Source organism: Epinephelus moara, chromosome 7, assembly GCF_006386435.1.
Source record: "Epinephelus moara isolate mb chromosome 7, YSFRI_EMoa_1.0, whole genome shotgun sequence".
NCBI lineage: Eukaryota > Metazoa > Chordata > Actinopteri > Perciformes > Serranidae > Epinephelus > Epinephelus moara.
Genome location: NC_065512.1, coordinates 34,176,723 through 34,203,975, shown reverse-complemented (window position 1 = coordinate 34,203,975; position 27,253 = coordinate 34,176,723). Strand labels below are relative to the sequence as shown.

Sequence of the window (27,253 nt, the reverse complement as noted above, 5' to 3'; positions counted from 1 at the left end):
ACATCTGAGTACGTGTGTATCTCCAGCCAGTAGTGAAAGTGCTGAGCAAAGATGGGAACATTCAGGTCTGTGTGTTTCCTCCAGGAGCTCTGGCTCCCTGTCACAGTCCATAGACATGAGGCTCAGGTGAAATGGAAACTGTGAACTGCCTCTGGTTGTGAATGTTTCACTTTCTGTTTGTGTGTTTGCTCGCCTGCAATAACAGCCTGGCAAGCTGTTGAAGGTATTTCCCCACCTCTTGCTGAGTGCATGCTGGATTAACCAAATGTTGCTGTTACCCCCTGATCTTAAACCTTTACCCCTCTGACCCTGTGTAGGAATAAAACTGACCACAAAACAAACATTACTATTAAATATATCTGTGAGATACCACTATACAGGCTTGTTGACATTGAGGCCTCTCAGTTCAAGTGTCCCTAGGGGGCTTTGTGCAGAACATGTCTTTGGGTAGCATGGGAACAGCCGGGCTCAGTCTGGGAAAGGAAGCAGGCTGTCCATTTCTGTTGCACAATCCAATTAGCTCTGAGTTACACCGATAAGAAAACTGGACCAGATCACACAGAGGCTTTTTGTGACCACTTGTACATCTGTTTGTTGGCTGGTAAACCATTTGAAGCATCCTCAGCGCAGGTTCTAATCAAGGCTTTAACCAGGGATCCACACGGAAACAATCCTGCTTCAAACAGCAACGTGAAACCTGCGGTATGTGCCTATAGAGTATTTTCTCTTTGCTTATCAGTCGGGGCTTTTGATATTTTAAACCTGCTTTACTTAATTCATATTTGTTGAGCACAATAACTGGTGCTTTTGTTTTATTAAGGTAAATAATATAGAAGATTAATATGTTAAGTTTTTTGCATTTTTATCAGTCTTTTAATTTTTCAGGAACTTTTAAGTAACTTGCCTGTTTTGAGAATTCCCAGCATTTACAGTGTTTTTGTTTTACACAAGCACAAACATTACATGTGTGCAAATAAAAAAGAAGAAGAAGGAAAAAAAAAAGGAAATCTTCCTCTCACTGCATTCCCTGGTAACATCTGTTTTCAGTGTCTGCCTCCCACGAGATAAGTTCATTAATTTGTGGGAATGTCCAGGAAGCAGATGGCCATCACGTCTGTTTCATAGAGCTTATTGGGTTTTTTTGTCTTTTCAAAATGTGTTGCTGGAAGTTTGAACATGTTCACAAATCCTTGCTTTCAAAATAATAGAGCTTGTGAGGGTGGAATTTTAAATTTAAGCATAGACGGGTCCAGGAAGAAATAGTTGCTATAGAGGTCATGCATTGTCTCTGTGATTTGGTGTTAATCGATGTACTGTATTGCACATTATCACTATAGTGTGGGGGTGGAAGTGGAGAAAATGGATTTTCCAGCTGGAGAAAGTGTGCCTGTGCGCCTGGACATGACAGATATCACAAATTGAGACAAATACATTTTGAAAATCACATTTTGTTCTTTCTGCAGAGGAAGCAGAGAACTCAGTCTCCTGCATGCTACTAGTCCATTAATCTCCATTGTGTTTGCATTTTTGTTGTAAAAGCTGGTCCTAAATGACAGAACAATTTAACTGAATGCCATGATTGTTGTTATTTTTAACAGATGGTGTTCACTGCATACTTGCTGGCACTTGTCTTCATCGGGACAGGTAAGCCAAATTTCAAGTACTTAGCTTTCTGGCAATAAGGTCATCCACACATCAGTAAAGCAAAATCATCACAATGGTTTGAAGCTCAAATGAGCATTATACACAATGTATTAAAGTTACGTGCTGGCTCCATGGAAACAATACCAGTGGAAAGTCAATTAGGATCCTTTGTCATGGTGGACGCACAAATTCCCTGATTCAGCAACGTCACAATGTTACGACCCCGTAAAGAGCAAGAAAGTCCACTTAGGGAGGAAAGTTAGGGTGGTGTATGGGTCGAACAAACAAAGGACTTCACTGTTCATGTCAAGTCAATGTTGACTTCTTTTACTTTTACGTACTTACGTCCTTTACATAGTAACGTCACATTACGTGATGTACTTATGTCACTTCACGATGTACTTCTGCCCCATATTTAACAAACATAGTTATTTCAACTGAAAACAAAACCTTTTTCTAACTCTAAACAAGTAGCTTTGGGGCCTAAACCCAACCTTGGCATGCCGTACATGAGAAGCGTAGCTATTTAATCAAAAGCACAATCTTCCTAAACCTAACCCAGTAGTTTTCGTGCCTAAACCCAACCCTGCAGCCCTGTACATAGCAAGCGTAGTTATTTAAATAAAAAACACCATCTTTTTCTAAACATAACCCAATAGTTTTGGTGCTTAAACCAAACCGTGGTGCCCTATACATAACAAACGTAGCTATTCCATTCAAAAGCATTATCTTCTTCTAAACCTAACCTAGTAGTTTTGGTGCCTAAACCCAACCATGCCGCCACCATGTAATTTAACACATTATGTACCACCATCACGTAATCTGGTGTTAAGAGACTATGGTCATTTCATATATTTCTGTGAGATCATGTTATATTCAGGGCAATGTTAGGGTGGTTTTAAAGTTAGACCTATCAGGTTCCCTTGATATGCATGCCTATTATATATCAGTCAGGCTCAGTCCATACTAAGCAGGCAAAAATGTTTGCCTTTCTCTCCATTTTGGACTCCCGTCTACACTAAGAAGGCATTATTCACTACTGAAAAATTAGCTTTTCAAAAACGCTCTACAGAGAGTACAGTCTGAAAATGCTGACCTTGGGTTTTAATATGAAACTGAGCTTTTGGGAAACAATAATATAAGCTTGCCTGGACACATGCTGATTTTGCCTGACAACTTCACGATCATAAAATAAGGATTTAATCAGTGTCTCAATACAGCTGTAGAGGAGATACTGTTCGCCTGGGTAGGATTTATTACCTGGGATCGAATAGCTGTCATTCAGTATCCTGACAGCAGGAACAGCAGGCCTCCATGACAACAAAATAAATTGCGAGATCAGCTGTCTTAAAACAGAATAGGTGAACACAGGGAGCATAAGATTACAGAATGGAAGTTTAACCAGCTGAAGCTCAGCACACGGCTGATGATACAGCTGTGCTTCGCTGTGCCTGTTGCCTTGCCTCCTCCACTTGCATCTTAGGTGGGAGGGACAAAGATGCAAGGAAAGGAGGTGAGGAAAGGAATTGAGAATGTACAAACAGAGAAATGAGAAGAGGGGATAGTTTTGTTGCTTAATGACTGAAAGACAAGAAAAAGAATCCAGGTATTTCAGTGTGGACAAGGTCTTCACAGAGAGTAGGTAACCATGTCTGTGTCAATGATGGTAGATGTTTTTCTTCAGTTGTACTGACAATTCAGAATGTTACTCTTACTCATGATAAGTTTTTTGCAGGAATGGCTGCAAAATTTGTTGTTCCACCATGTGACAGCCACATGTTTGATAGTGGTGTTGGCTACTGCCTGTCAGACTTCAACAGGAGCATGGAGACGAGTGGTTATCAAGACAGGTGCCCATGGCCTACTGTAAAACGGTAAGGTTTAATTTATAGTTAATTATAGATACAGATATAGAATTTGCTTTGGTCATTGCTTAACAACTGCAGGGTTCACAGTTGCATTCTCACAATTAATCTCTTTATTCATATCAGTATCAATAATGTAAACTTATAAACTTAATATTTTTTTACCAGGACCTTCAGTACTTTGATCAGGTAGCTTGTGAAAAATAAGGTGTCAGATGAAGTAGACAACAGCTGGTATTCCAATTCACCCCAAAATCAGAAATACATATTTTCCTTTCAAATATGTTTATTGGGAAACCAGTCAATAAACAGTGAAATTGACAATCGACAGTTACGTTTCCTCTGTTTTTTTGTTTTTTTTTACAGAAAAAAAATAAAAAATAAAATAAAATAAAAAATAATAATAATAATAATTCCACAAACACAATCCCTGACAAAAATGACAAGTGAGACAAGTAGCAAATTATAAGCAAACAAAACCAACATCCAAGCAAAAACCAACAACAACAAAACAAAACAACAATAGAGCCAGTAAAGTAAGATCAGTTTTTTTGCCGTTATAAAACCATACGCCAGGAGACGCTGCTGTGCAACATTTAGCCTCCGTAGCTCATCTGATGTTCCCAGAATTATTAAGATAGGATCTGGTTCTAATTGGACCCCCAAAATCACAGAAAAAAATTGAAATATTTCATACCAATAGTTTTGAAGTTTGGGGCAAAGAGCGAAACTATGTGATAAGGTAGCCTCCATAGACTCACATTTCTCACACAAAGGAGAGACTTCAGGAAATATTTTATGCAACTTTGTCTTGGAATAATGAAGTCTGTGCAGGATTTTAAATTGTATTAAGCAGTGTCGGGCGTTAATGGAACATTCATGGATGTACTCCAAACTCATTGGAAGTATCAAGGCTCCAATCTCTCTTTCCCACTCTTCTTTTATCTTGTCCATTTTGGGAAGGCACATACTTTGTAGTGTCTCATATAATTGCGAGATTATGTAGCGTGGGTTAGGGAACAGATTAAATAAACTCTTTATCTTGTCTGGATTTGCCCTCTCAAAATTAGGAAGATGTGTTTTAACATAATCCCTAATCTGGAGGTATCTGAAAAACTGATTCTTGGGCAAGTTATATCTTTCCTGGAGTTGCTGGAAAGAAGCAAAAGTACCTTCTATGTATAGGTTGCCAACATTACAAATCCCTAATTGCTTCCAGGTAATGAAGGCCCCATCCAGAACAGAGGGAGCAAAGGAGGGATTCGCTGCTATAGGTAGCAGATATGACACTGTATTGATCTTGAAATGTTTTCTTAGTTGTTTCCATATCCTAATTGAGTCGTAAATTATAGGATTATGTTTGAAGCAAGTTCTATTGACTGGCACGGGTGATAGTATAACCGCTCTAATAGAATATGGTAGGCAATCCTCCCATTCCATCTCTAGTCCATCATGGGGTGATGGGTTGTCATCTAACCAATGTACAATAGAGCGTATCCCAGTGGCCCAATAATATAAAATAAAATTAGGCAGTGCCAACCCCCCATTGGTTTTATGTTTGCAAAGATGGTCCTTTTTTATTCTGTGAGACTTATAGTTCCAAACAAAGGGGAGAATAATAGAGTCCAGTTTACTGAAAAAAGATTTAGTAAGGTATATAGGCAGGTTTTGAAAAAGATAAAGCAGCTGAGGGAGAAAAATCATCTTAATAGCGTTCAATCTACCCAACAGAGAGATGGGGAGTGTTTTCCAGAATTGAATATTGCTTGCTAGCTTGTTTAACAGGGTGGGGAAATTAGCCTTATAAAGATCATTGTACTTCTTGGTGATTACTATCCCCATTTAAGTTAAGCTGTCAGATGCTATTCGAAAGGGAAGCTGTTTGAGCCATTCTTGATCCTCAACTTGTATTGGCAGTAGTTCCCTCTTGCTCCAGTTGATCTTGTACCCGGAGAAAGTACCGAATAAATGAAATGTTTTTAGTATTGATGGAATTGTAATCCTAGGTTGAGTAGCATATAACAAAATGTCATCTGCGTACAATGAAATTTTATTCTTGGTGTATTCTGTATTATAGCCATGGATCTCTGGAAGTGATCGAATTGTTTCGGCGAGCGGCTCTATGGCAAGCGCAAACAGTAGCGGGCTAAGCGGGCAGCCCTGCCTTGTGCCCCTGCCAAGCAGAAAAGGGTCAGAAAGAGTTTGATTAGTAAGTATTCTGGCCCGGGGGGCATTATATAAGAGCTTAGTCCAGGACACAAATTTATCACCACACTTGAATTTCTGCAAGACCGTAAATAAGTATGGCCATTCGACCCGGACGAATGCCTTTTCTGCATCCAAACTGAGGATAACAAGATCCTTTTTGGGAAGTCTAGGAGAATGCATGATATTTAAAAGACGTCTAAAGTTGTGGGAGGAATTTCTTTGGGGGATAAACCCTGTTTGGTCAGGGTGAATCAGCTCGGATATGAAGGCATTAAGTCTTCTGGCCAATGTCTTGGCCAGGATTTTTTGATCCAAGTTTAATAATGAAATTGGCCTATATGAACCCACTTCTTCTAAGTCTTTCCCTTTTTTAGGGAGAAGGGTGATAACGGCTTCTGTCAGCGTCTGGGGTAGTACCCCATCATCATATGACTGGGTATACATTTTACGTAGATAGGGAGCCAGCAATCCTCCAAACTTTTTATATATCTCGTTGCTGAGCCCATCAGGGCCGGGACTTTTGCCATTTTTCATTGATCCAATGGTTGCTAATAATTCCTTACATGTAATGTCTGCCCCTAAGGCATCACGGTCCGCTTGACTCAGTGATGGGAGTTCACATTTATCTAGAAATGATTGCCCTAGCATTGCCCCTTTACCCTAGCTTCGAGGTCCACAACAGTATCCGAAGTAGCAGTAGCTGACTCTCCCAAACTTTTCAGCGTCTCATTTTGGGAGTCGAGTCGGACATTTACCACGGAGAATGCAGCGTCGCTTTCTGCTTTAAGAGCGGCAATTTCGCTTCTCAAAGTTGTACTCACATCAGCAATCCTTTCGTCAATCTTGTTGCAAATGTCCGACTTAGCCTGGGACAACTCCGCCTGCAGCGATGCTACAGCGGCCAACACCGCTTGGTTGTCCGTGCTCTGCACGCTCGACTCCGGGTTCTCATTCCCACTCTGGATTGGTGCTTCAGTCGGGCCTCCATCGCCGTTCGGCTCAGCCTTAGAAGTCCCCACTCGTTTCGGCATTTTAACTAGACAGTCGGTGCGTGGAGTGTTTGGGATGCAAAATACAAAAACCGCTTGGTTGAAAATTGCACAGGTTTTGTTTTAAATGTAGTTTTAACGTGAAATCTGTAGGAGCTACAGCGAGACGCGTCTTATCTCCTCATTGCTCCACAGCGCCCCCAGAAATACATATTTTTCCTCTTACATGTAGTGCTTTTTATCAATCCAGATTGTTTTGGTGTGAGTTAACGGGTATTGGAGACATCGGCTGAGGAGATGTCTGCCTTCTCTCCAATGAAATTGAACTAGATGCGACTTGGCCATGAGTAATGAAAGCACCAATAAAATACATTTGAGAAATGCAACAGCAATGTCTCTTTCCAGAAATCATGACCTCGCTACTCAAGATAATGGACAGAGCAATGTCCAAATCCTTCTTTACTACTGAACTACATCCATCAACCGTACCACCGCACAAAAGGAAGCATGCATCTACTCATTGACGAGGGGCTTGTGCTTGTGATAGTGCAAGATATGAACATTAAGGGGCCATGTCCACCAAAGCTTTTTTACTGAGGCCGGCATATTTTTTTAGTGATTTGCAATGGGAGCAGGCACTGATCGTCGCTGAGCGCTGCATGCTGCAAATTCGAGGACCAACTGTCACATCTCACACGTACAAGTGCGGTGCTTGATCTACTTAAAAAAAGTAAGGCAACTTTTTTCATCATTTTATCCTGTAGATCAAGCAAGAGTAGTCTTTGCATGTACATTACTTTTGCAAGTAAAGTCAACTTACTTTTGCAGGTGATGTCAACTTATTTTTGCAAATAAAGCCAACTCAATTGTGTTAAGTTGACTTTACTAGCAAAGGTAAGTTAACATGACTTGCAAAATTAATGTACATACAAAGACTACTCTTGTTTGATCTACGTGATAAAATGATGCAAAACGTTGCCTTACTTTTTCTCAGTAGATAAAATACGATATATTTTTGTCATGGTGAGCTACTTAAATCAAGTATGACATCTATATGTTGGTCAATCTGTCCAATATAAAAATTGACATTTTGGCCTCATGGTGCTAGAAAAAACAACAAAATTAAGAGGGTTAATTCCCTGGAAATCATAAGTACACTCAGCAAAACTGACATATTGTACAATAATGAAAAAACTATTGTTGTTGCAGCCCTAATACTGTATACTCTGGTATTAATTATTCAACTTAACAAAACAAAAGGACTTGTTTACCTTGTTTAATAATAGTTCCAGATGTGTTGTAATATTTTAGTGTATTTACGGCATGGAACATACAGTATACAACATCGGAAACACCTGAGATGCCAGCGCCAGAAGCACCATAAGACAATGCCAATGACCCGACAAAGCTCATGGGATTCACATCCTATTACATAATGGTTCTTCTAATGAAAAGTGAACTTCCGCAAACATGTTCTACAAAACGTACATCCATTCTGTCTAGCCTGAGGAAGCACTTGCAGGGATGAGACCCCACCGAAAGTCTGACCTTAAAGGTTTGAACATCCTAAGCAAATGACGGCTCCATTCAAAATCTGACCAATACATTGATAACGCAAAAAACACAAAATGCAGCACCTCACAAAATATAAAACTGTACAGAACTTTCCTGTTCTGTATGTAAACTATGCATGTAAACTGACCTTGAGATCATGGACTTTGGAGGACACCTTTTGGCTGACATCCTCCAGCTCTAGGAAGATCTTCTGAAAAACCTTGAAAGTGTATTTCAGTTTGTTAGGGTACCTTAGTTCCACGGCGTAGCCTAGATGAGGCCCATCAGGTATGTACAAGCATGTGCCACATCAGGGATACCAAAAAGGACCTCTGCTCCCTCGATGGCTATTCCAGATTGCTTGGGGAGATCTTCATCTCTGGCTTTGCTAACCACAAAGATGTTGAGGACATGTGTAGTAAGGGCCTCTTGGACAGTCGCAGCATCGTCATCATCAAAAACCTGTAAAATATACCAGAAAGAATATAACCCTCGTGAATACCAATGTGAATGATGCATACAATATAGCTCTCTTGGCGCACTTTCTCCCCGCATGGAAGATCAGATTGATATGATTTGGTTGCTTTGGTAGTTTTGAGCAGTTTTGTAGCTTCATAAGACTGTCTACAGGTATCACAGATTTAAATTTAATGCTACTGAAGAGCATTTTAAGTCAATTTAAGACCCATTGGCTAAATCTTCTCATTCAATTTGATAGTTTAATTTCCAATAAATGACAATCTTCAAAATTCCATAAAATAATCTAATCAGAATGTTAGCAGCAGTTCTCAAGTCTCTAGGTATCTCTCTGATGATTTTCCAACTTTGACTACAGCAATGTTAATAATTAGATGCTAAAATCATAACATTCCATCCATTTCTACTATGGCACTCCTTAAAAAATCAATTTAATTAAAATACCACTAAGCCATCAACTATCCTGGATTGCACAACCTCATCTCAAACAGGCAGGGCTTTGAAACAGTTTTCTTTACCTTGTAGTCCTTGATTAGCTCCTTTGTCTTTTCACCAAGGTAGAGAATGAGGCCTCTGATCACAGCTTCTCTTCTGGACTCAATGCTGTTGTCCTATAAAAAAAAGAAATGAGATCATGCTAAGTACAGACATCAGAAAGCTACTACCTATAACTGACTGTTTAACTGTTGTACAGTAAGTACATGCCTCATTTAACATGTCAAGGGTCTCATCAAGTTTCTTCCGAACAGCGCCTCCCTTCCTCCTGTAGAGGGTCAACAGGCTGGGTGTGTATTGGTCCAACTTCCCCAGGAATGTGGACTGTAGTGGCTTCAGTGTGATCAGCAGATTTCTAATAAAAAATATGCATAGAAATTTGAAATATATATTACGATATAAACAAAGTGAATAATCAAGCATAACATAAACCCAAATTTGCAATAACTAGGAGCATAATGTATATATGTGTGTGGTGTCAAACTAAGGAAAAACAAACAAAAACAACAACAAACTTCCTGGGCCTCTTTCATGGTGTGCATTCATGCCTAAAGTGAGAAACACAGTTGACGCTCCAGAAGGAAGTCACCCCAAAGATAGTATGGTAAAAAAGAGTGCACACTTCACTCTAGAACCCCCTTCGTCTTTATGTAAACATCCATGACCTTCACAATGCATTTCAGACGAACTAGCTAGCTAACTAGCAGCGTTTTATCGAGCTGGAATACATTCTTTGTGTTTCGTTAGGATGCCAATGCTTGGTATGGGCATTTATCTGAGTTTATCCCTGTCATTTTGGTACATGTTAGGATTGGTGCAACCTAGCGAGCACAGAGATCGTGTGTGCAGCACGCATCTCACGAGGGGGCTCTCGTATGGGCCCATGTCATTGGTTCGACAGCCCATTGGTTCGACATCCCATTAGTCCGACTGTCCGTGGTGCTGAACGGCTCGCGACGGGCGTATGGTGCGCCGCGACCGGCTTGAGGCGGAGCAGGCTCACGGCTTATGTGTTTGTCACTTTCTTTTTCATTTTAACCCACACCATGATCTTTTCCTGACCCTAACCAAGTGGTTTTTGTGCCTAAACCTAACCAGATCTTAACCACAGGGCATCATGATGATTTCGGAACAGACTTCGGAACAATGAGTTTAATATGGTCGGAACAATGGGATGTCGAACCAATGGGCAGTTCCCCTCTCGTATTTGGTAACTCTGAAGTCGGCGCTGTCTATCACCTGCGGCTGGGCTAGCTCTGCCTGCTGCTGCGGTTCAGCGGCTAACAAGCAGAGCTAACTTAACTGCCTACAGCCACCGCTGTGACCAAAAACCTCCACAAATTAACTCACAAGCGCGGTCACCCACACCCAGACACACACGGTTGCTTATTTCTGGCCGACTAAGAGCTAAAACCCCTCGCTAATGGCTAACACCGCACAGGTGTGTTCTGCATGCTGCCGAAAACATGGCACCTGGGCGCCGTCTGATTAACGTTACGTGGAGGAAAGAAAACACATCCCTGCTTACTTTAAAGTACAGCCACTTGAAGCAAGTATTTTAAAACAACTTGCTAACATGAGTTTCAAGTTAGCCTACACAGGAAGTTTCTTGAAGCCACTTGTTATGAATGAATGAATGAATGCTATTCTTAATTCCACCAAGAGCCTCCGGTTATTTTACTTATTAAATTCTACAATAATATAAAACCTTAAAGACGGTAGTATTTAACCAACGATATCACTGACATTAACTTTATTCTTACCTTGAAGTTCAGTCTCCCACGTTCTCGAGCTTTTCTCCTTGGCGGGGACTGGTTTGGACTGGTTTGCTCTGGCACGAAGTACCCAGAATGCACCACACGGGCGCAGTTGGAGCAGAGTAAATACAATGAGCAATTTGTTTGTTGTGTGGGTCTGCATAAGAAGATTTGTTGAGCCACTTACATATAACTTGTTCAGGAAAAAATTCAATTTGATTTGTTCTTTTAACAAATGTAGACTAACACCGGGTGCACAACCTATTTTTCCTGTTTTAACCGAGCGTTTCCCCAACGCATTCCCCACCCCACGAGGTTCCATCGTTGACGGACCTGGCCAGATGCGGGCGCCCAGCTAGCGTGCTGTCGGCAAGAGCTGTAAGTCATCTGGCAGAAGAGCCAGCAATATCTTCCTGGGAAGATCTCTCATGTTGATTGTCACTATACCAACTGAACTGAGATTAGTTGAGTAGTGTACTATTGAAAGAGCTGATATGCGCGAAATGGGCTATGGAAATCAGTGCAAAATTCGAAAGTATAGATCAGTTATCAACTACATAGAAATCAACCTGTGGTCAACAATCACTTTTAATAGTGCAAATAAAAGCTTATGCTTATTTTTCTTTTGCATAGATAAATTAGATATTGTTTGTTTACAACTGCGATTGCAATTTATTTCCTACATCCGGCACCGTAACGTTCCGTTTCTCCCATGTTGTCAACGCCCGAGTAGGAAAAATCCAACGCCTCCACAGTCCGATGGTCAACGGAACCGCTACCATGCTGTGCGCTAGTCCGTTACTATCCGTCATTTTCACCTCCATTGGAATGAATGACTTCCGGTCAGCGTAAATCCATCAGTGCGTTAGGTTGTGCACCTAGGGTAATTCACAACTTGCTATAGCCTATTCATGTCAAGAGACAAACTGTTTTTTATTATTATCACAGGCTTAATTATGTTACAATTACATATTCTCAGATTTACTTTTTTCAGTGTACCTTTATCCAGAACAAGTAGGCTACTCAATCTTGTGCCAAGAATAGGATATTTCCTATCATAGCAACCAGATGCAACCAAGGTGTCTTAGCTGAAAAAAATGCTGCATTCCAAAGCACTCCCAGCTGAATATTTCCTGGTGTTTTCAGCTGGGAATAAATGCCTTGGTGGAGGCAAGGCTGTCCTGATCAGCTGAGCTGTAACGTTAGCTAGCTCAGTGAGTGCTAGGTGAGCTAGAAGTAAATGGACACTTCCTTCTGTACAGTGATACAGCTCGCAGGTGTAGTTAGGTAGAAGGAAAATAGTTCCAACATGAAACTGCTCACAACAAGGTCTATGGATTATCTTGACTAACCGGGTCATGATTTCTGGAAAGAGACATTGCTGTTGAGTTTTTCAAATGTATTTTGAAGCTTGATCAGGACAGCTTATACAATAAATTGTGTATTTAGCAAGCACTTTATTACAAATATACACCACGCCATCTGTGAGTCCGTGTTAATGTTTGCTATTTGTTTGGTTGCCTTGGCATACATGTGTTGCCATCTCTGAAAAAAACATTGTAGAGCCCACTGAGTGAAAACTGAAGGCTGGATACAGTGGCACATTACACATTTTATGGCCTTTTCAGTAAAGATATACGACCTTTAGTCATGGGAAAGTCAGATACTTTCCTGTTTCCTGGCTACATTTGGTGCTGGTCAAAGTTTCAGCTAATTACTCAACTTTTAATGAAAAAGTGCTAGACTGTTGCTGCTGGGCTCATATTTCCAGACAGCTGTTGTTTGTGGAGACTTTTGCTCTTGCCGTGCTACCTACAGTAGACTGCAGTATACTTTAATTATGGCTGTAATAATCCATATTTTACTGTTAACATGATTTGGGGCTAAGCTTCCATACAGCTCAAATGGTGTGTTAGGGTGGAGTGTCCATCATCGCACGGAGCCCAGCTTGTTGATCAGGCTTCCAGCTGTCAGGCTCAATTGAATCTCAGTGGATATTTTCCACACTAAAACCTTGTAGTGACAACCACTCGCGCGATTTATACTGCTTTAGTGAGGCTATGGTCGCTTCCCCACCCAGAGGACATGACACATCAAAAGTTAACAGTGAAATGTAAGCTGACTCCTAAACAGCAGTGGGTGATTTCTCCATTTATAAAAAGCTTGAAGTCGCCAAGGCTAGATGTTTTTGGCTCACTTTGCGTTATCTTAAAATACTGACTTTAAATATTAAAGTTGCAGCTTTAAAGGCCCATGCCAGCCTTTTTTTTTTTCTTTTTTAAAAGCCGATACTTCAAGTGATATTTGTCACATTAGTGGCCACTTTCAAAACACACAGGAACCACAGCTGAAAGTATTTATAAATGGTCTTCTACCTTGCAGACATTGTTTTCCATTAATTTCCATATGAAGATACAGACTTGAAAGATGAGTTTGGCACCTCTTTCAAAAATTACCAGCCCATTAAATGGCCATTATCAGTTATTATCACCACCACTGTAATGCTTTAATTGAGGCAAACTGTAACTACCAGTTGGCAAGAATGGAGAGAAAAAAGACAGAAGAAGAGAAGAAAAAGAGATTTCCAGCATTAAGAAACGGTTGCAGCTTCATTTGGCTTAGGCACCAAAACTATGTAGCAAGGTTTAGGAATCATAAGTGCTATACTGTAGACAACTGGACTTGCTTGCGTTTCTTGAAGACGATATACGTAGCACTTATGATTATCAAGACCTGGATGACTGAGAATCTTCACCGACAGAGGTTTAGGAATAGGTAATGGGTTGGATTAAAATAAGTGAGTTTGTAACATAATTTATGTACTTAGGTTAATTTAGGTTACATATGTGACTTAAGTTTGGTATGTTAAGTGCTTCACTTAAATTATTTAACAAACTTACATGTAAGTTAACGTAAAATAACTCAAACTTTTGGTTTCACATGGAACACAAGCAGCAGCTGCCTGAGTAAAGGCCCGTGTTTGTTTGACCTCTTCATTATCCACCTCAACCTCCTTCTTATGCAGACTTTGTCCCTCTTTATACTTAACCTGACACCTCCTTTGCTTCTGTCATCATTATTACTGCCACTAGAGTTTGCTGCCTTATAATAAACGTAAATACGTACACAACGTACACAAACATCATGCATTTCCTGTATTTTTGTCAATTTAGTTTTGCTCTTGTGTGAAAATACTGTTAACTGCAAGTGTCTACTGATATGAGATGTTAGCATTGCTTTACCATGCAACTGAAAATTCATAACACAAACTTAAATGCAGGAATGAACTAGCAAGATCTTTTTCACAGACTACAGACTAATATTAATTCTAAAAAAAAACCCAATGTAAGAATGTTAGAGGGACCACTGGAAACATTTTGAGCCATCTTAACTTTGTGCTCTACCTTGCTCTCTTTCTTTGCAGCACCTACAATGCACTGAAGGTTTGCGTGGATGAATGGGCAAGTGTGTCTTGGTGTAGGGGTCACGGATTTCTGGTAGACGAGGTCTTCCTGGAAGTTCATAAGATGTACTTCAAGCTCTGCGGACAGGTCCATGACCCCCCACTCACCACTCTCATTATGTTAATAGCACCTGTTTTAATCGCCACACTCTTCCTGCCGATTCTGTGTGTCAGTCTAACCACCTGGGACACAGAGATGCCCAGCACTTTGGGCCTCTGATGTGCTGGGCTGACAAAGGAAAATTGCAGGATTTTTCAGCCTGGGACTTATTCTGACAGTGGGTCATGCTAGCTTTGCACTAACCACTGGGGGCGCAGAGATATGAGGAAATGTGGGCTCTAGCTAAACAACAAATACTGTACATAAGATAGGCTTTTTCAATAAACCTCAAATTTACAAAGTTTGTTCGGAACAATTTGCCATATAACTTCTTTTCACTTTTGGTTGGATTCTGTAATAATTTATGTAAAACAGAGACTGAGTGCAAAGCTGGCATCACCCAGTCAGAACCAATGATTGTAGAAATTTAAAAAAGAGAAGGCCTTCTGCAGTTTTCCTTCAAGTAATAGAGACTTGCTTACACATGTATACGAACACAAACCAACATACAATGTACTATGGCACTATTACAAACTTAAATTTTGGAGGACCTTTTGTTTTATAGTGTTTCTATGAAGAGTGCTCATATTAAACATGGCCAAAGTGCTAAATAATGATGTAAACATATAAGGAGGTAATCTCTGTGAGCAAAAACCTCAGGTTTTCTACTATTTTGAACACTCCGTTTCCAAAAGGATTTTTTACTCAGCTATAGTATGACATCATAGTGTGCTGGAGTTCCTCTGCTCTAGGCATGCAACTGCAAGTGTATATATTATGTAGGCTACACTGCTAAATTAAGCTACATGCTAATGTTAGAAAAACACGTAAACTTGGTTGCCAATGGTGTCAATTTCTCGCTGATTTCGAAAGATATTCCTGCCAGAGCATATTCGCCTTTGTTTAGAAGCTATCACTGGTGATAATTCACCGTAAAAGTGCCGCTATCCTCAGTTACAGTTATTCTCTAGCTGCAAGTACACGCTAACATCAGGGAAGCATGTAAACCTTTCTGCTGATGTTGTAAATTTTCCCCCAATATTGGGTCATATTCCTGTTGGAACATGATGCCTGACATAAGGTCTGCGGTTAACACAAGCTTACAGGACTTTTATGTTTTGTTCTACGACATAAAACAAAGACGTTTGCTAACAAGTGGCTAAATGAGACTACAGAATGTCATCACCATGGCTTTACAGCATCGTTGTGGTAGGGGTGTTAAATCATGTAAGTGTGGGTCGTCTATAGCCTAATGATAGCTTTTTACTTCCAGTAATAGCATTTAGGCTTCAAAAATCAATAAAGTGGTGTCCATTTGTGAACATTACCTTGCTGAACAAAACGTGTACATTTTTAAAAGGTTTGTTTGCCACAGAGCTTATTTTCCACAATAATTCACAATCCAGTGAAAAAATTCCAAACACTTTTTGACAAAGGAACCAGGGAGAAGCTAACTTCTGCGTCGGCCTACATAAAAATGTCATCCCTGGGGGACTCTATTCTCCATTACAGTCATTCCCTGGCTGCAGTGACAGTGCAGAGATGCCAATCAGAGCAGACTGGGCTTTAAGGGGGCTTAAAGAGACTGGCGCTAACATACAGAGTCAGAGGGTGAATAAGCGTGTTCAAGCACAGACAGTATTTTTGTTTTTACCACTAAAGCATGTAAGAAACCTTGAATACAAGTGTGAACCTGAAAATGAGCATTATAGGTCCTCTTTAAATTAAAAGTGCCCAATCAAAGACAATATTTTCCACTAATATTCAATATGTTCTTTTCATTTTCATCCTAAAACCTTACCTTGCATGATATCAAATGTGTTCCACATCACTGGCTGCTATTTCTTCCAGAACAACTGTCAAGCCATTTATTGTTGCAATATTTTTTCTCTCCTCAAATGTCAAACGTTCTATATCTCTCAGTGGCTGGGTGTGTCATGAGGTTCTGTAAATCAGCATGCATTAAACATATCATCATTCTGTAGGCGGAAATTTATACTTGACTGTCTAAATACTTTGCTGTGAATGTCTGAACTTTCTGGAACTAATTATTCTGTCATATATGGTGAACCCCACCCATCTGGCACCTATAGCAAGTAGAGGAAAGCAAAACCTTAATGATTTACTGCACCAGTTCACACCAACTTCACTCCAGAAGTTTATGTGGCACTTGAATAATTTGTATTGTATCATCAACTTTTTAAGCTGACCAAAAAAAAGAAGAAAAAAGAAAAGAAAACAATGATTCTGTTTGTATTTGAAACACATAATAAATATTTATTTCAGACAAAAAAATAATGTTTTACAGTCGTTTGAAAACCTCTTTACAACAAGATGGACCTGCTGTTCAGGTATCCACACAAACTGAGTGTCAGTCTCTGTTAATGAATGCAATCACACTGCATGTCATAATTTTGTCATCAGATTAGTATCCATCAAAAGACTGTTGGTTAGACTTCATGAGGACCGGCTGTGTGTCATCAAAACAATCTAACGCTCCATTAAGCAGTGCTTTCAATTGAACTCGAGTCTAATGCCTATAATGGGAAATTGATGCTAGTACTGCCAATCTCACTGAGAATCAACGACTCAATGTGCAGCTCTGTGCTCTACTGTCCAATGGAATAGCCATGTTGCTCTGTTTCTGCTGGATGTGTAACAAGTTACCGTGAGCTTGCTGTAAAGTTTCTGTGCTCCAGAGGTTATAAAAACACTTAGCGCAGCTTAAACAGTGCTTTGACATTAATACTGAAGTTTTATGGAAATCATAGCTTTAAATGAGCGGCATCGTTGTAGAAATCAGGCGTGCCTGAATGAACATATCTTTCACAACACTGAAATAAACGTTTTGTGTTGATGAGAATATTTCACTGAATAAAAAAAAAAAAGTATCCACAAAGGATTAGTATTTAATATACAACCTACAAGATCAACAAAATATGACAATGAAGAACAAAATTTGGAAGCTAACCCTGCCAAGGAACTAATCCTTTGGTATGCAGTGCAATTAAAGAAACATGACTGGCATTCCTGTAGTATCCAAAAGATACTATCCACTTAAATTCTGTGCTCCCCTATCAGCATGAACTACCTTCCTTATAACAGTGGATCTAGTTTCACACATATCTGATTTATAGCTATATAATAGTTGAAACTAACACACTATTCCATATGCTAGAACTCCAAGATTGCCAGACGTCTTTACTCAAAGCAATGATGCTGAATTAAAAGAGGTTCAAAAATAACAAAGCCAAGTCTTAGATTTTGGTGGGTGGTCTGCCCTGCTACCATGGTGGTATAAGGCGACTAAATGTGGTAAACGCAGAACATTGACATGGCAGAACTTTGAGGGTCAGAAAAAAACTATTTTTCTTTTCATCTTGCACGTTTTAACATTCAGCGCCCAGACGGGACAGAGTGGCAGCACCACACCTTTTATTATCTTAAATAATACCCACAATTCCACTTTCTCTCTTGTGTAAACACCAAAAGGATATTTTGCTACGTATATGCTCGTTGGCTCTGTCTTGGCTATGGGCTACGCAGCTCCACACACACTCAGACACACCGGGTCTTACCATAACAAGAGCACGTGGATGTGTTGAGTAGTCTAACAGACTTGTATTTTCAGACAACAAAGGCCTTTGACTCTTTTACCACTGTGGGTTGACCAGCACAGCAAATACATAGTTCCACTGAATTTAGACGGCAGTTGCAACAACTTGAACTAAAAACGGATTGATCAAAATTCACATCAGATGTTAACAAGCTAATTTAGTGTTTGTTAAGACAAAATTTTGACCCACACAATGATTGTCATCTTATTTAAATGGACATTTTGTTTGATCAGGTCAAAATTGTTTTGATCAGATGATCACAGCTGGTGTCCATCTAATCTTTGCTTCTCATAGGACTGCACATGTAAGTGTTGTGTGAATATTAGCCTGCGCTGGTTAGGTATGGAAGGTAATTAATGACAAAACTATTTATTGAGCACAAAACAAATTCAAATTCTAGTCAACATGAGAGCGTACAGGGACAGATCCGCCCGTTGTCATTTCAAAGTCGTCAAATTTGAAATGCCCCTCTGTGTCTGTTATCAACTGTATCTATGCGAGGTATAGCTGAAACACATTTTAACAGGTGGTTGATTTGAAATGGTTTAGCAAAAAAACTAAAGAAAAACAAATCAAACCTGCTTGGTTAAGTTTAGAAAAAAAAACATTTTTTGGGTACAAATAAGTGTGGCGTAATATGATGTTAACACAAGTGTAGGCAACCAGCAGCTCTGGAGCTACATGCAGCTCTTTAGCCCCTCTCCCATGGCTCTATGTGGCTTTTACAAAAAAACATTTGGAAATGACTAAGTTAATTTTCAACATTTTAATTTTTCATTGCTGTAGGCCTAAAGTCATTCTTACATTTTTCAGTTGTAAAAATGTCTAACCTATACACTCAAAAAAAAAAAAAAAAAAAAAAAAAAAAAAAAAGCTCTGTCAACTAAAGTGTGCGTCATACGTCTATCACCTGGTCCCTTCTCCTAAATGTTTGTAAACCTAAATGGCAGTGGCTAGCTTGCAGTGGAGTCTCCCGCGCCTAGCTATTGATTCCAAATGCAAAAAAGCAAAAGTCTAAGAGGAAAAGGATTTCTTTGCCTTCACAGCCAACGCTGAACTGTTGAAGTACAAAATAATCACAAGTAGCCCACTGCAGAGTAGCCACTGTGTGCTAAAACATATTAACAGATGCTCATTTAGAGCTATTAGTAATATTGATTGGCTAATTTAGACCTAATAGGCTGTGTTACTTTTATTATAAAGCACAAATATGTATTCCAGCCCCAGAAAAAGAATATTTAAAAAAAGTACATTCATGCCAAAAATGGTTCTTTTGATGGCAAAGGTTGCTGACTCCTGTAACACAACAGTGACTTTTGGTTTCATACTGGAAATGGGTACACAAGTTATGTAACGTTACATTAAAACGACACTGACCTTTGATTTTACACAGGAGACAAACAGTGGTCTCCACCTCTCCTCCCACCCACCCTGCACAGACTTACTCAATCTTTATACCACGTCAGCTGCCTAGGCATCATTAAACTGGAGATAGTAGTTGAAAGCCCATCGCGTCTCATAAAGATGCCAAAATGTGCCTTTGGCGTGACAAAGCGTTGGGTATTTGACAACCTGGGAATGACAACGAGCTCAACATATTTATCATCTCAATGCAAGTTTTGTGTAAAACATGTTGTAAAATCTGTTCTCAATTTTCTCAAGCTATTTCAGCTGAGTCTCTGAGGTCTTTACAATATCAAACTGCTTGCCAACAATTTTTGGCTAACAGGCTTTGACAAGACATGAGTATGTCCAGTTATTAAGGTCACAATTAAAATCTTCTGACCAGATGATACTCCAGGTCAACTCTAACAGACTGTTCTGTTTTCAGTTGGAGTTCACATGAAACAAATATATAGTGCCAAAACACATAGCAAGTGACTTTGAAGACAGAACGCAAAGGAAGCCTTACTGCTAGCTTTTAGGGCTGTAGCTAAGTACAGAGGTCATGTCTTCTGTATTTTGGGATCTGAACTGTAGTAACATTTAAAGCATGGTTCAAATTTAAATCTGATTATATCCAGACCAAGAAAAATGACTCAATATAAAACGGAAAAAATAATTTTCCCAACTAGACATTAATTCCTGACAGAGGGGAGAGAGTTCTTGGACAAGCATGTAGGGATACTCTGTGCAACAATAAAACTGTTATTGAATTAAACATGGAAAACATTTTAATATTAATACAATTTAAGTTTTTTTTTTTCCAGTTTATAAATTTGCTTATGGAAGTGGGAGGTTGGCTAAACCTAAAAATTCTTACAATTATGACGAGAGCCCTGCTTGCTTACATCTAACATATAATGCTTCTTGTGTGCTCAACTAAAATTTCTTCATGGTCGCTCAATAGCTTTGTCGTCAATGAGCCTCCATAAAGTGGAATCAGTTTTGCTTAATCTGACAAGCGAAATCATGTGCCTGAAAATATAGGCAGCCAAACATTTACATTCAATAATGTCACAAACACAGTGGGGCCACGTATAATAGAGTATAACGGAGATAACTTATCAGTGTCTTAGCTCTCAGTTTGCCTGTCCAGTCTTTGTAAACCCTAAAACATAAACATGTGGTTGAAAAGGTCCATTAAGCCTACGTTAAATTAAACTGCTATAGAGTCTTAATGTAAAGCACACTCAGTAACTCATTAACTTGGGGAGCTGCAGAATTAAACACGTACTACACCAGGTAAACGCTTCACATCAAAGTGAAGCTTCACGTGTAGGCCTAAAGAGAACAATGGAGGATTAATTCAGTTATAACTCCTTGTCACGTCACTGGAGTAAACACATTATTCTCTTTGCTTGCCCTTCGCTTACATCACAAGTGTTGGATTGCCTTGACCGCTTTATGTACACACAAGAGACAGCAAACTAAAAGGCTGGGAAGTGATATTTACAGATCGAAGGTCAGTTTCCCCTGAGACAGAATTCTTGCATGGCTCGTAATGTAGGACACGGTTACGTGAAATGAGATATACTAATTCTTGTGGTTAGCATACAAAAACTACTCTACACTGCTGACCTTTAAATGTCTTTTAATGTACTTTTAAAAAGTCATAATCTGTGTGTCACTTTTCAGCACTTTGGGATTTTTTTAATTGATTGTATGCCTGCAGCAGTAATCATTATTGTCAGGTAAATACATGAAAACATAATGACTTTTTTTCTATTTTATCATATTTAATAGTTATTTACAGAAACCTCCTAAGCTGCCACACAAAGTCTCTTTACTGATTCCACTTTGACTTTCTTTATCCTTTGCAGCAGATACAGTGCAGAGGTGAACACTGGGGTAGAAACCAAAGGTGTAAGGACAGAAGGAGGAAGGAGTCTGCATTCTATTCACTCCAAAAGTTTATAGACTAAGTATTGAATTTTAGGAATAGTGACCATGTGCAGAAACCTTCCTCTATGTTAAATGGGCTAATCCTTCTAGCACATTTCCGAGAAACTGTCAAGACAATGTCATTTCTACAACAACATTGACAGAATATTCCAAAATGAAGTATGAGTGGAGGGTTTGTCAGAGTAGAGTCTAACTCATTGACCTTTTCTTAAAATCACATCAATTTCTTCCTCTTCTTCCTAAATCAGAAATCTGTGCACAACTTGTTACAGGATAATTAAATCTCTTTGTGCCATTTCTATGTACAGTAGCTTTAACAACTGGTGTTTCTGTGTGGCAGACATAAGGATTCTGATTACAGGTGTCATGACCTAATGATTACAATTCTATAGTGGGCTCGCAATATAGGACGTAAAACTAAATCTCTGCAAAACAACTCTGAGCACAGATGGTATATTATAATTCCAAGCTCACAGTCTAACTGTACAATGCATCATTCATACACCCTGCCAACACTCAAGTGTTCCCCAGCATTTTCAGTCCCTGTGTGTTTGCTTAGTTTCTATGCTTTTCCAGTCGAGTGTGTTATTATATTATTCATGACATCTCTGAAAAATGCACCACGCCGTGGAAATATTGCAGAGAAGATGAAAGAACGGGTGAATGATGGCTGAATGTGTCAACCTACACAATGTTTCTTTTTATTATATATTAACTCTTTTAACAGTTTGAGCTATTTCAACATCACTGAGAATCTGGCATGGCATTAAGTCCAAAGGTCACAAAATAAACAGATACAACACAGTAGAAAAATAAGGTTGAGACCATGTTAGCTATTTACTTATACATCCAAGGTCACAATAACAGGGTCAGTGAACTGGTATGTTGGGCATTAAACACCTAACAAAGTACAGTAACACCCCTTGAAGAGGCTCGCACAGTCTCTGCAGAAATTTTGGCTTCAAGGGGAGACTACATTTAGAGAGGAGGCTTTGTGCCAGGGAGCTCGGTTGGCAGCGACAAAAGTGAACTTTTGCCCAGTCAAAGTGCTCATTACTAAAAGACTGTACAGAAAGGAAAGGGACTACTTAACTCCTTGTTTGCACATCATTGCAACCTATAGGCAATGGCAGTAGTATAAAGGAAAAAAGGCAGCTAAACTTCACAGGCAGTGGAATTCAGGGCTTTGAGATTTAGGGTCAATTCACAAGAACAATAATGAATTTTGATGAAAATCCACTTCCTGAATGAAATGAAATGAAAGCAAATTGACCCTTTTTCCCACTTTCGGGACAAAAATAAATCTAAATAATCCCACCCACTGTAGTCCCAGAGGTCACCATCATCATTGCACTTATGCCCAGAACCTGCAGAGTAATTAAAGGGATTGATAGGAAAAAAAGTTGGATAAAGTGTTCATGTTTTTTGCTAGATTTGCATCGTCCACTTCAGGTAGGGTGCTCAGAGCTCTTTTCTGGACTCAGGGAGTTTAACACAACACCACCACCACCACCACCACCACAGAGATCTAACATCAGGTGTGCTCTTTTATAAAACTGGAATAAACAAAGGTAAGAAGAGATCATCCAGTTCTAGCCTTTAGATATTTTTACATACACCATTACGGTAGCTCCTCTCACTTTGTCAACGCTACCCAGAGACACTGAGGTTTCCAAAGAGGCTTGCTCTGATTGGTCGGAGCTGGAGGGCGGAGGAATTCTACTGGCTGGGTCCAATTTCAATCTATACAAGCATGTGGATCTCGTTGTACTCATCTCGTCCATCTTCATCAAAGTTGGGGGAATCCTCATCGCAATCCAGCTGTGAAAAGAAACATTAGATTATCATCAGTCATTTTCATTCAAGGCTCAAAGTGAGGCAATTTGGGATGTTTTCACACCTAACCTGTTTGGTGCTGTTCAAACAAACTCTGGGGAGGACAAACCTATCAGACCATGTAAAAAGGTGGGTCTTGGTCTTTTGACCATCTACAGGAGAGTTACTAGTCTCGGCACCAGACAATCAGAGATCTCTGCCTTCTGATAGTCTGGCGACACTCCTTTCTAAAGTGTGTTTAACACACCGGCAAAAACGGCCGGCAACAAAGCAACGCCTCTAGCATTTTTGAAAAGGACACGCCTTCTCGGAAATGTGCGCTCCCCCTTTTCTCGTCCGCAAGGAAACAAACACACAGAGAGCTTGAAAATGGATGCTGAGAGATTTAACTCCGTTTTAACATGTGCTCATCTGTGAAGAAAATATTTTTTCCAGCGGATGTCTTAGTCACAACATGATTGAGCTAACTGGAGTAGTTTCATGTCGTATCCGACAACGGGAGGCTTTTAACAGATGACGTCCTGATGTTAGCTTTGCTGCTGCTGTTAACTGTCCCTGTCAGCTGCAGCCACTGATGCTTTCTAGACATTGTGATTTCCCAAAACTGAATAAATACCACACATAGCAACACAAAACTGCTTTGCTAGCTCAATCATGTTGTACTTAAGATATCCGCTGGAAAAATTATTTTTTCCACGGACCGTTTAATGAGTTATTACCTATTACAGACACTGCTAACGGCTAAGAAATAGTAATGTTTGTTCAATCATNTTTTTTAAACTCTGAAATTGTATCCGCCCATCTAAACACAAAATCAGGGAGAAAGTCATCAGTCTCTACTTGCTGTTTTCGCGGCAAAACATAGAAATTTGATACTTCGCCACGGCAACACCCTTCAACAAATCCTCAAGCTTTTAACAACTTTTCATCTCAAAGGTCTTTAGATGGCATGGACAAGTTTAAAAGTCCATTGGGTTAAATCTCTAGGGGGGGTTTGTTAAAGTGTGACCCCTGTAAATGGCCAAAAAAAAAAAAAAAAAGCTTAAAATTGTGCAGTAAATTCAAAATGGTTGACCTCATGTTGGATTTAGGTCATTGCTCCGAGAGACTTTTTTTTAAAAAGTCTGGACATGATACATGTGCACATGAGCTTTGTTTGTGTACATGGAATTTAAAGGTGAGGGCACTTTGAAAACTGTTAGGGGACACTACTGAGCCAATAAACAAGCTTGAGACCCACTTATGTGTGTGCCAAGTTTCATGAGTTTTCGACCATTCGTAGTCCCTTAAAAACGCGCTTCAGTTCTAAAACTAAAAAGGGTAATAATTAAAGCTGCAAGCAGTGATAAATGTGCCCTCGCACCTTTGCTCATGTCTGGAGCTTTGTGCACGTTTTGGTCTTCCAGCTGGATTTTATGATCATAGATATGTGATTTTAGCATAAATTCTGTTAATCTGCTGATTATGAGAGGAAGTGTTCAGCATTTCGGGAAATTTGTTCATTTGCTTTCTTGCAGAGAGCTACATGAAGATTGATACTAGATACATATCTATATACTAAACATGAAGCTGCAGCCAGCATGAGCATCAAGACTGAAAACAGGGGGAATCAGCATTGCTTAAAGGTTTAGTGTGTAGGATTTAGTGGTATCTAGCGGTGAAGTTGCAGATTGCAACCAACTGGAATGTCTCAAGTGTGCCTAGCGTGTAGGAGAACTATAGTGGCTGACGCGAAAATGCAAATGGCCCTATCTAGAGCCAGTGTTTGGTTTGTCCGTTCTGGGCCTAGAAGATGGATGACATGACAACAAGTGAAGCCAAAACATCTCGATCACCCCCTGGTGGCTGGCTGCAGTACAGGTCATAAACCCCATCCTCTCCCTGTTAGCAGATGACACATGTACCAAACTAAAAGATCAAAGTACACATCAAATACATGATTCCTAACGATGCTTTCTGACATTTGAGATAGTTCTTATTGCACCAGTGTATGTAAAGTGTTCAGTTTTCGAAAATGCTTGGTTTAAATTAGTCATTTGATGTTATGCAAAGGGTTTGACATCATGATTGAAAGCTATGTGTGCCAGTTGGTGTGCCCGCGATAGCTGGCGCTGCTTGTGATTGGACGAACGCATGTTTGGGCAGGAACTGGACACTGTGGAGATAGCTACTGCCCACACTCTGGCTCCAAATAATGTCACCAGTGCAAGATGGCGGCCACTGTATCTGGGATATTTGGCTTCATTTTTGTACAGTGGGGGTTAGTGGAGATGCATTGTTCATCTTTATATACAGTCTATGGTTCTGGGCTTCTGTAGAGCAACATGACGGACTCCATGGAAAAGGATCCACTCAGTATAAAGATATAAACAGCTCATTCTAAGGTGATGAAAACACAATGATTCTTAGATAGATTATTCTAAACAAATGAAAGCTTTTAATATTATATTCCATTTCTGACAATATATCCCCCTTAATCCTACACACTAGACCCTTACGCTCACTAATAAACATGTTGTATCACATTTGTTTAATCCATCTACAAAAATCAAAGCGTAAAAACAATAATTACCGTTATTTGGGGGTTATGTGCTTGACCATTTTCAATCAGCTTCATATTGAGCACACTGACATGTGAATGGTATCAATCTTCTCATCCTTCTCTCGGCAAGAAAGCCCAATTATTTCTCCAAATGTCAGACTATTGCTTTGATAGAGCAAGCTCCGGGTCTTCATGCTTACAGATGTTTTGTGTGTCAGTGTGAACACGAAGCGGATCAGAAGTGGTCTGGACCAAAAGAAAAAGAAGATGTAAAAGAACCTCAGATTCAGAAACATCAACGTGTTTGGTAGCGAAGAAGAAAGCAAATAATAAAAAAAATAGATATACAGAGTAGGATCTGGTTCATACTTTAAGAGTGAGGGTTAGATGGGTTAGGGGTCTCACATCGTGGAGGATCAATTTTGCTAAATTTCAAGTTTTAACTTAATTTAGTTTGATTCTACAGTGCCTTGGGTTCATGAGACCTTTGGATGAACACAACACCAATGGTGGACAAGTTAAGAACAAAGCTGTTTATACTAGCTCCTGAAAAAGTTGACATGTTGGAAATGGAAGGTTTTAATCTGACAGTGTTGACATGTATGGCTTTAGGGGATCTAACCAAGAAAACATGAAGCCCGGCCTCAGGATGGATTGTGAATCTTTTTCTGGTTAGAACCCAGAGCAAAAAGAAATATTTGCATATCAACTGAAAATATTTGGATGAGAAAGCTGTCCATGATCACAGAGGAGAAAATCATCCATAGTTCATCTGTAGGATTTCTTTAAGGGATGTTTGTGTAAGAAGCATATAAAAACACACCAACATCCATCTAGTATTAAATTTGCTGTAAAATAAGTATCCTGAGGCTATGTGGGTTCAAATTAATGTGGCAGGGATTCAAAGATTCCTGGAGTGTCTCTGCTACCCAACCTACCGCCTGGAGCTCACGTTCCTCGAAAATCCTGGAGAGGATGAGACGGCGCAGCGGCACCGTCATGATGAGGACGAAGGGGAACGCCAGGGAGGCCACGGTAGACTTCACTACCCACAGAGCCACGATGCACAACAGTTGGATGATGGTGAACATGTTCATACGCCATGTCTTCACCTGAAGCAACACACATAGTGGTTAATAGGTAGAAAACCAAAGGATCACAAACCCCAGTACAGACACACACAGACACTCACACACACACACACAGATACTCAAAGACACATATAAAGACACACTAAACATACTGAATCCCAAACTGTTCCCTGCATAGAGAAACTCTGATATGTTTTTGGCTCCATCTAGTGGAAAGTCTTACTTCTAATGATGTCAGAGACTGCTGCTGTCCTTGCTTCATGTACAACA

General features: G+C 39.8%; 2 protein-coding genes across 2 annotated transcripts in view; one reads left to right on the top strand and one right to left on the bottom strand.

Moving 5' to 3' along the window:
- The first annotated feature begins 414 nt into the window (after positions 1–414).
- LOC126393447 (receptor activity-modifying protein 1-like) lies at positions 415–19,001 on the top strand. Its single transcript, XM_050049635.1, has 4 exons — positions 415–702; positions 1,599–1,644; positions 3,380–3,518; positions 14,414–19,001. Exons 2-4 carry the CDS (start codon positions 1,599–1,601, stop codon positions 14,670–14,672), a joined length of 444 nt encoding a protein of 147 aa, XP_049905592.1. The 5' UTR covers positions 415–702; the 3' UTR covers positions 14,673–19,001.
- A 667-nt stretch (positions 19,002–19,668) lies between these two features.
- slc4a3 (solute carrier family 4 member 3) overlaps positions 19,669–27,253 on the bottom strand; it is a 99,494-nt gene continuing 91,909 nt past the window's right edge. The window contains exons 23-24 of the mRNA XM_050049573.1: positions 26,831–27,004; positions 19,669–23,335 (exon numbers count right to left, since the gene is read on the bottom strand). Of these exons, the coding sequence (XP_049905530.1) occupies positions 23,258–23,335; positions 26,831–27,004 (252 nt within the window). The 3' untranslated portion in view covers positions 19,669–23,257. The remainder of the gene's footprint in view (positions 23,336–26,830; positions 27,005–27,253) is intronic.

Coding starts and splice junctions, on each gene's coding strand:
- LOC126393447 (XM_050049635.1), top strand. CDS start 1,599: ATGGTGTTCACTGCATACTTGCTGGCACTTGTCTTCATCGGGACAG. Junction 1,645..3,379: donor ACTTGTCTTCATCGGGACAG/GTAAGCCAAATT, acceptor AGTTTTTTGCAG/GAATGGCTGCAAAATTTGTT. Junction 3,519..14,413: donor CCATGGCCTACTGTAAAACG/GTAAGGTTTAAT, acceptor CTTTCTTTGCAG/CACCTACAATGCACTGAAGG.